A 9,603-nucleotide genomic window follows, 5' to 3' on the forward strand; every position below is an offset into this window, starting at 1 on the left:
CCCCCGCCGCGCTCGGGCTCCGCGGGCGGATGGACCGGCGGCAGCAGCGGCGGCGGCAGCGCGGTGAGTCCGCCCGGCGCGGACGCGCGTGGGCTGCGGGACGGCGGCGGAACGCGGCGCGGGGGGCGCGGGTGGGCTGCGCGGCGGGGGGACACGCGCGGGCCGAGGGGGGCGAGGGGTCCCGAGCACGCGTGAGCGGTGGGGATGGAGGGTCCTGGACCACGCGTGGGCTGTTTGCTGAAGGGACGCGCGGTCCCTCGGATGCGCAGGGGCTGTGAGTGTGCAACGAAACAGAGGTTCCGTGCGGTGGGGGGGTTGGGGTCCTGGACACGCGTGGGGTGTGCGTGGTGGGGCTGGGTGTGGGTCAGAGCCACGCGTGGGGTGTCCTGCACACAAGCGGGCTGCGGGCACAGCGGTGCTCACAGGTCCTGGAGATGTCCGGGCTGTGTGAGTGGAGGGGCTGCGGGACAGGTCCGGGTCCGAGCCCCGCGTGGACTGCGTGCCGAGTGGGGCTGGGGGCTCAGCCTCCCCCCACCATCCTGCTCCTCCCCGCAGCACCCAGACAGGGCAAGGGGGTCCCTTTTCTCCCACCTGGCGCCCTGAGCCGCTCGCCCCCGGCTCGCATCCACCTCCAGCCTGTAAATCATTTGCTTTTACGATCCCTCCTCCGGCCCATTATCACACGAACTTTATATGTTTGGGGCTGGTGGCGGCCATAAAGCTGGCCCTGTTTCCGGGGCTGGCATGCCCGCCGGGCAGGCAGGGTGTGAGGAGCAGGAGGAGGCTGGGGGAACGCCGCACCGGGCCCCCCCAGCCTGGCAGGTAGGCAGGGAGGGGCGCAGCAGAGCCCCGGGGATGCTCGGCACAGTGGGGCTGGGATATAGACTGTTTGCAGCCCTGGGATCGGGCTGGAGCAGGGAGAGCTGGGAGCGAGTGGGGGGCATTGGGCTATCATGGGGTGGGGAAGGAGGAAGAAGTGGGGTCCCATCTCTGGTCATTAAGTCCCTGCGGAGGACCCACAGATCCTCTTGGTTCCTGGAGGGACATTTGCCTCCCTCCAGCCAGTGAGTCTGGGTCCATATCTGACCCTGTACATGGGAATCACAGGTCTGGGGGTGTTGGGGCCCCGGTCCAGTGCTGGGGGTGCTTCCAGGATCTGTCTTTCCCGGGATGCTGTGTCTGAGCCCTGAGCCCAGATCCTGAGTGCCCGGCGCTGCACGGCCGACAGGCAGCTCCTCTCTCTGCCCATGTCCCCAGGGCTCGATTCCTCCTCACAGTGTCCCTCCCACCCGAGCCTGGCTCATGGGTCTCCTCGTGTCTCCTGAGCTCCAGGTGTTGCAGAGGACTGGGGACACCTGGACTGGATCAGCCCTTTGGCTGGTCTTTATCTCCCAGCTCCGCTGGCTCTGTCACAGTGGGACCCTCTGCTGCCTCTCTCTCTCTCCCTTTGTGTCTCCCCGAGGTTCAAGCCCCCCAGAACCCTCACAGGGGTCTCGCTGGCCACGTCTGAATGCCCAGGTACTGCCACAGCCCAGGTGAGCAGGGACGGATACCCAGGTGTGAGCAGCTGCTGCCCGTGTGAAAACCAGCATCGTCCCTTGAATGATCCCCCTCCACGATGGGATCCGGGCACGAGGGACGTGGGAATGCACCGAGGCTTCTCCCTGCTCTCCTCTGTGTGGTCCCAGCTGCAGGCTGAGATTCAGGGGTCTGAGGGGCTTCAGGTCACCAGCCTGTGCTTTAGTAAGACCTTCCCAGGTGAGGAGCTCGGTGGCAGCAGGTGACAGCTCACGAGAGATTTGCCTCTGGTCTGTTCCCATCCCGACCAGGTGCTCACAAACCTACCCTGGGTGAGCCGTGCCCTCCTAATTCACTTGGTATTGCTACGAAAGAAACGGGTGTCCAAATCACTTGGGGGTGTCCTGGGCGAGCGACTCCTCACTGTCTGCATCTCCCTGGATGGGGGATCACGTGGAGCGGGCGGCAGGTGGGCTCCGTGTGCAGGAAAACCCCAAATTTGAGCCAATCAGCCACTTTTTCTTTCCGGGGAGGGGGATGGGAGAGACGAGATCTTGCTTGAACAGTCAAAGTAAGTTGCCTTTGCTTTTCCCTGCTCCTCAAGGTCAGCCGAGCTAATGAAAATCAATCTTCCCTCTGCCTCTCTCTGCTGCATGAGCAGATTCTACCTGTGGCCCCTTCACCTACTTGAAAGCGGCGGCTGCCGCGGCCGCCCCGTCCTGCTGACCGTGGGCAGCGCCGGAGGGAGCTTCCTCCTGGAACAGCGTCTTCCTGCGGGGCCGGGCACCGCGACAATATCCGTGTCACTGAGGGATCACTCCTTTGATCTGCCAGAGGAGAATGTCCTGGGGAAGCTGGCTGTGCACGGGAAGCGGGTGTTCAATATGGAAATCTGGGCTGGAAGAGCTGGAGAGAGCTTGTGGCTGGGCTCTGGCATGAAACAAGTGGTGTCTGTTCTTGGGGCACTCCAGGGTAGCTCCAGGCCGCAGGAGTGGGTGATTTGTGTCTCCCTCGCTCCCTCCCTCCCTCCCAAGGGCCAGGAGCTGTCTGGGTGGCAGCCCTGTGCCCACCTGCCCTTCTCCCAGTCCCGTGGAGGGTTCACCCCGGTGCTGGTGGTGAGGTCTGGCAGACGAGGGCTTGGTGATGGAGCTGATGCCATGGGATCGAACCTGCCATGAAGGGGAGCTGTGGAACATGGAGGTCCTCCCTGTCCCATCCCACATCCCTCAAAGGTGCTGACACTCCTGGACACAGCGGGTTCTGCTGCCAGCGCTGCCGACTCAGGAAGTGCCATTTCCTGAAAACAGCAGCAAAGGGCATGGCAGCAGTGTGAGGGGCAGGATGGGGCTTGCCTGCTGCCAAAGCTGCATTCCCTCGTGTCTCTGCTGGGGTTAAAGGGAAACCTGCCCTTCTCGGTGCTCCCGATGGGAGCAAATTGGCTCCCGGGCTGTGGATGGGATAACGGGATGCTGCAGTCCACCAGGACTCGGAGTCGGTGGGATAGTCCTGTCTGTGGGCAAGTGTAGGGCTCATTTGTTGCAATTAGTTGCAGTTTCATCCCTGGAAGTGTTCAAAAAATGTGTGAATGTGGCACGTGAGGACATGGTTCAGTGGTGGACGTGGTGGTGATGCTGGGTTGATGGTTGGACTTGATGATCTTAGAGGGCTTTTCCAGCCTTAATGATTCCGTGATTCCATTATTCTGATTTGTCACTGCTGCTGCATAAAATTAATTCTGTTTGCGTCCCCCATCCCAGTGCTCCCAGGGTGTGCAGGGAATGGCAGCAGGAGGCTGCTCGGGTGTGTTGGGAACCCCAAACCTTCTCTGAGTGAGATGACATTCTCAGTTCTGTCATGTCTCTGGAAAAGTCACCGCTTCCCGTTTCACCTCCTCTAGAGAGGGCCAGCAATGTGTCCCTGGGGAAGGAGAGGGAGGTGCTGGGGAGGGGTGGAAAATCCTCTGGAATGCCATGAGAGGCTCAAAAGCGTGGGGAGACACTGTGCCTGCTGGGTTTGAGAGGCAGATCCGACGGCCCTTTGCCCTTAGGATGCGTCCAGTCTAAGTGTTCCCAGGAGCAAAAGTACTCTGGATCTGATTGTTGGAAATCCTTTTGTTCTGAGCTCTCCAGCCAGCGTTTGCCTATTGGTTTAGTCTAGTGGAAGGCATCCCTGCCCATGGCAGGGGCTTGGAACAGGATGAGCTTTAAAGTCCCTTCCAATCCAAACTGGTTCAGGATTAGATGAATGGATCTGTTGTAAAATGTAACAGGAATATTTTCTCTCTTCCCACCCCATCCTTTAGGATTTTTAGATGTGCCCTGATGCCGCAGGGTCTCCTGGCTCCTGGAAATGCAGCTCTCTTCCAGTGTGGCTGAACTCAGCTGTGACGAGACGATGGACCCACCCGCTGAGGACTTCCAGCAGGTCCTGTCCATTGACCAAATCCGCTCCATCCGTGCCAGCAACAACTACGTGGAGAGACCGGCGGCCTGCTTCCAGCAAGCCCGCTCCAACCCCTCCCTGGCCCAGCCACCGCACAAGCAGGAGTGGTCCCAGGACCGCCTGGCGTCTTCCACCTTCCAGGACCTGCACCGCAGCCACAGCCAACAGCACCAGATGCCGCCTTTGCAGCCACACCTGAGCCATTCCAGCACGGCCAGCTCGGTCTCCCAAAGCACCACCGCCTCCGACCAGCGCCTCCTGAGCAGCCTGACGCCCTCCCACTCCGGGCACTCCCTCATCCGGACGCAGCCCCGCGCCGGCGAGCTGAAGGCGGAGGAGTCGCCGCTGAAGGGGGGCTCGGAGAAGCCCACCCTGCACAGCGGCCACCTCTTCATCTGCGAGGAGTGCGGGCGCTGCAAGTGCGCGCGGTGCACGGCCGCCCGCAGCCTGCCCTCCTGCTGGCTCTGCAACCAGCGCTGCCTCTGCTCCCCCGAGAGCCTCCTCGACTACGGGACCTGCCTCTGCTGCGTCAAGGGGCTCTTCTACCACTGCTCCACCGACGACGAGGACACCTGCGCCGACGACCCCTGCTCCTGCGGGCCGGGGTCCTGCTGCGCCCGCTGGGCCGCCATGAGCTTCCTCTCCCTCCTCATGCCCTGCCTCTGCTGCTACTTTCCCACCCTGGGGTGCCTCAAACTTTGCCAGCGGGGTTATGACGGCCTCAAACGACCCGGCTGCCGCTGCCAGAGCCACACCAACACGGTCTGCAGGAAGATCTCCTCGTCCAGCGGCACGCCCTTCCCCAAAACGCTGGACAAGCCGGTATGACCCTCCCGGCGAGGAGAAGCAGGCTTTGTTCCTCTTCCTCCCACTCCTCCTCCTCCTCCTCCTTCTCCTCCTCCTCTCTCCTCCATCCCCTTCCTCCCTCGGCTCCCTCCACACTGCAGTGCTCCCCCTTACCCACCATCACCTTCTGGGAATGAGACGGGTGAGCTGAGGGTCTCCCAGGCTTCGTGACACCCTGGCTGGGTGGCCGGGGGAACTGGCACCGAGCTGGGGGTAGCAGTGGTTTTGCACATGTGGGAGAGGGACAGGAGAGGCAGAGCGAGCTGTGGGTGCCCTCCCTGGCTGTATCCCACAGGGAAAGGCGACCCAGAGGGTCTTTGGGACTCTGCCCTCATGGGAAGGGCAACCAGGGGGCCCTCAGGATTCTGGTCTCAGCAGGTTTAGGAGCTGCCCCACAGTGTGGTCTTTCTCCATGGGGGAAAGAGGCAGCCAATGTATCCCCTGTGCAAGAGCCACCCGGGAGCCAGACCACCTCCTCTCACTCTTTCTCCCTCTCCAGCACTTTCCATGGGTGGCCTTTCTCCTCTCAGGTGGCTGTAGGTCCCCTTTCCCAAGGGGCTGGCATGCTGTGGGGTTTCACTGGTGGCAGCGCCTTCCCTCCCAGCTTGGGAGCTGCTGGGAGAAGTGAGCGAGCTCCAAAATGAGGTGGCACCGTGTTTTTCTGTCTCAAAGAGGAAGGGAAGGTGTGGGAAGCTTTAGAAACCTTCTGGCAGGGGAAGGAGCTATCGGAGGCAGCCCAGCCCACTCGCTCCTGCCCGACTGCAGCGAGGGAAAGGTCCCCTCTGGGATTTGGCTGAGAACAAGGAGCTGGTTGGAAATTGCCATTCATTTCTCCAGGCCTTGGAGGGCTGCCTGGGGTGGGAGCTGCCGCCTGGCTCCATCCCACCACCGAGCAGATGCCGCAGGCACCGGCTCCGTGCTTGAATCCCGATCTGGTACCTTCCACCAGCACTGAATTCACTTTAAAAAAGCGCGTGGCAAAGTCAACTGTCAGCAGCCACTGCTCCGGGGACTCCCAAACAGGGGCTTCTGTCACCCTGCTTCGGGCTGGAGGACATGGAGAGCACGAGGGGGTGTCAAAACTGGGGACTCCGATCTTCCCTCCCTGCAGATGTTCTATTTAAGTCCTCACCCTGCTGAGGGTTCTGCGTGGACAACCGGGAGCGGGTCTGGACCAAGCCCTGGGGCTGGGCCATCTGCAGAGCAGACGGACACCCGAATCCGGGTCAGGGCTTTGTGTTCCCTTGCTGGGATGATAATAAGCCCGACTGGTTGCTGTGGTTGGAGGGCTCCTCCTGGTCCTGAGCTCAGCCCCATCTCCACACGGCGCCAGCTCCCCGTTGTGACCCCACTGGCACCGTGCAGGGAAGTTTGGAGCTGGGATGGTGGCCTGGAGCTCAGCTCTGCCTGCCTGCCTCTCCCCTGAGGTGTGTGAGCACAGAGAGAAGCGAATGGTTCCCCTGGAGAAATACATGCAACACATCCCCTGGCTTCCCCAAGACCCTGCACCCTGGGCTCGCCCGTCACCTCCTCCCAGCCACCTCTTTCCGTAGAGTTCTGTGGATCTATTTTTGTACATATAGATATAACGTTAGGATGGGTAGGTCTCTTGCTAATAATATTCATGATACTGCTGTGAATGGTGCCAGGTGCAAGGTTTGGCTTCCTGGTACACTTGCACATGGTGGCAAAGATGATTTCCCGGTCTGTTTATTGCTAATCCTAGACCCTTAGTTCCTAGGTCGTCGGGAGAGGGGGAAAGGCAGGTGTATGGATTGTCCAGGAGGGTCTGCTCTGCAGTGAGGGGGTGGGATTCAGTGCTGGCTGTGGGGGGAGGCAGAGGTGGACTCTTCACGGTGGGATTCCTCTTTCCATCCATTTGCTGTCTGAAAACCATGGAGGATCGAAGCTCCCTCTGTTGCAGGGAAAAGCGGATCCAGGGAGTGATTCATCCCGTTTGGAAGCATTATTCATGAAATTCTGCGCTGGCAGTGCCTCACTCCCTTGACTCAAATGGCACCCAAACATTGAACTTGAGGTTCCCCGTGGAAGGGGGGATGAGTCCCATTCCTGGTGGGAAGTTTGCACCTGGAGAATGTTATGGACATGAGCGAAATCCTCGTCCTGATTTCACCCAGCCCCTGAGGGGTGATGTGGAAAGATCTGGCCAAAGATGGACAGCCTGCTTCCCTAAGCTGGGGAGATCTCAGGACGATGCTCTGGGACACAGAAGGATCTCCTGGCATTAGGAAGGAAGAGGGCCCCACATCCCCTGAGGCCACCCCTGAAATCTGGGATTATTTGGATTTTAAAGCCATGACCTTCTCAGAGGATGCCCTGTAGGAGTGTGAACCCCCCTCAGATCAGGCCGTGTGGCAGCAGATATTAAACATGTTGCCAATGTATTTATCCATATGCCAGTAATTGCTTGGCTCCCCGCTTCCAAGCCATGTTGGGGAGAGGGCCTTCCACCAAGAGGCACCTTCCTTTGGAAGGCTTGATTCGCTCTTCTATTGGTGCTGATTAAACTCCTTCTTCCTAAAAAACAGAAAATATTTTTAGGGAAGAAAGGTCCCCTTTTCACTGTGGATTGGAGGAACTGTCTCCCTTGAATGAGAATGTGAAACAGTTCATTGAAACTTTTTAAAGAGAACTAATGAACAGAATTTTCCAACTTGCTCTACTTTGATTTTTTTTTTTCCTCCTCCTTTTTAAACGGATCCCACTCGTAAATTTAGTTACCACCTCTGTATCTTTGCAATTCATTGCTTCCTCTCCTGATGGTGGAATGACTCAACATGTGAAGCTTCATCATTTTCACGGCCTCCCAAGTCATGCGAGTGCGGGGTGACCTCCCCCAGGTGCTGGAGCTGGGGGATGAGGAGATGGCTGTCCATGGATCAGCTCCCCGGAGCCAGCTTTGCTTGGCGCGGCTCTTGCAGCACATTTACCTTCAGGAATTGGTGGGAGGCCAGGACGCCTGCCAGAAGCCTTCCACCTAATGGGCTTTTTCTGGGTCAGTGCAGAAGCCCCATTTCTACCAGGGAACGGTGCCACGGCCTGGGTGAGGATGAGGAGCACGGCCAGGGCTCTGGAATGTCTCATCTCCAAGAAATGACAAACCTGTGAGATATATTTTATGAAATATTGGACATGTAGGAAGGGAGGAATTTAAAAGCCATGTAGATGTGGCACTTGGGGACATGGTTTAGTGGTGGGCTTGGCAGTGCTGGGGGACGGTTGGACTCAATGGTCTTTGAGGGCTTTTCCAACCTAAATGATTCCACGATTCTTTGATCCGGGGAGGAGGAGAGCCCCAGATGGGCCCTGAGGGCTGTCAGACCAGCTTTGGTTTGACTGAGGGCAGACACAAAGCTACAGGCAGGACTTTCAGGGGCTGCAGGAGTTCAGAGCTGTGGGGGCAGGTGCCTTCACCTGGGTTAGTGCTCCCTGCTCCACCTGCAGCCCTCAGCACGCTCCCCTGCCTTGCTTTCAGCAGGCAGAAGTTGGGATGTGCCAGAAGCTCTCCAGAGGAGGCCAGCTCTGGTTCACTGAGCTCATCTGCTGTGGGGAAAGCTGTGAGCAGCCTCGTATTCTTTCCCTGAGCTTTTCCTAACATCTTCTGACCAGATCCATCCTGCTCCCTCCCCACCTCCGGCTGCCAGACGGTTTGGTTTGCCTGCAGAGAGGACTCTGGTTCTGGTTGGGGTTGTGAGCCCCTTTCCTGCCCCACCCTCAGTGAGTCAGATCACATCTGCTCTGGGTGTTTGTTTGCAGCTGCTTGTCCCGGCAGTTGGGGTTTCTCTCTGTCCTGACGTGTCTTTTTTGGTTTTCTTTTGGGAGTGTCACATGTCGAGCCCTCTGCTCTCCCACAGGGATGGATCCGCTTTGTGAGGGAACATTTCTGTGCTCTGTGTCTCTGCTGGTCGTGGGCTCCTTTGCCAGGGAATGTGCAGGGCTGTGGGCAGATGCAGACAGAAAGAGATTCAGGTGCCAAAGGAGCAGGAGGCAGGAGCTGCTGAGCGGGACCTGAGCTCCCCCTGCTCCTCTCCCCATCCAGACCTCCAAAGCTCCATCCACACAAGAGGTTCTGCTGGGGTTTTTTCCTGGCTTCCCTTGGTCCCACTCCCCTCCTTCCCCACTGGCAAATCAGTCCCAGCACAGGTGAGGGGTCATGGGAACCAGGCTGGAGTCTCCCTTCCATCCCAGCTCCTGAACTCTCCTGGTGGAGGGGTAAGAGTGGTCCTTAATAGAGAGGGATGAGCCAGGAGTGAGGGGAGCTGCTGTGGGATTTGCACAGGGAAGGAGCCCACTGTGCCCCAAACTCGCCATTCCCAGCACCCCTGTTAGTTCCCTCTGTCTCTGGCCTTTGGGTGTTTTTAGCCTGGAAAAAACCTGGGAGGTCTTCAGGCAGTGGAAGGTCTGATGTTTGTGATCAGCATGTGATAAGGGCTGTGCCCCCATCCCAAAGCCCATCCTTGGTCTCTAACAGGATCCAGCTCAGGCTTGCCTCCTCCAAGGAGCCCGTGGAGCCCAGGCCTGCAGGATGCTCCCAGCAGCTGGACACACCTGGCCCAGGTGGGCCAAACCTGAGCTGGAACCTCTTGGGGCTCAGTCTGCTTGGGGGGATTGTCCCACGAGCATCGGGATCTCCTGCAAACTCTCCCAGAGTCAAGCTGGGAGCTTGTGCAGGTGGAATCTGTTCTGCTTGGGGTGGCATTGCAGAAGAATCCCCTGAGGGTAGAATCCAGGGTCTCTGGTCCCCTTGGAGGGGACTGCAGGCAGAAGTGGGATGTT

The 9,603-nt window shown here is 59.0% G+C and overlaps 1 protein-coding gene across 3 annotated transcripts in view; it reads left to right on the forward strand.

The window, feature by feature from the left end:
* The window catches only part of SPRY3 (sprouty RTK signaling antagonist 3), a 10,402-nt gene extending 2,365 nt beyond the window's left edge, over positions 1-8,037 (forward strand). Inside the window, exons 1-2 of one of the 3 annotated variants that reach the window (XM_027696120.1) lie at positions 16-63; positions 3,821-8,037. In XM_027696120.1, coding sequence (XP_027551921.1) covers positions 3,868-4,788 — 921 coding nt within the window. In that variant the 5' untranslated portion in view covers positions 16-63; positions 3,821-3,867 and the 3' untranslated portion in view covers positions 4,789-8,037. Of the gene's footprint in view, positions 1-15; positions 64-195; positions 275-3,820 lie in introns of those variants that run through there. The other 2 variants (XM_027696121.1, XM_027696122.1) reach the window with 2 other exon arrangements.
* The last annotated feature ends 1,566 nt before the right edge of the window (positions 8,038-9,603 follow it).

This window comes from Neopelma chrysocephalum, unplaced genomic scaffold (genome assembly GCF_003984885.1).
Source record: "Neopelma chrysocephalum unplaced genomic scaffold, ASM398488v2 Primary Assembly neopelma1_105, whole genome shotgun sequence".
Taxonomy (NCBI): domain Eukaryota; kingdom Metazoa; phylum Chordata; class Aves; order Passeriformes; family Pipridae; genus Neopelma; species Neopelma chrysocephalum.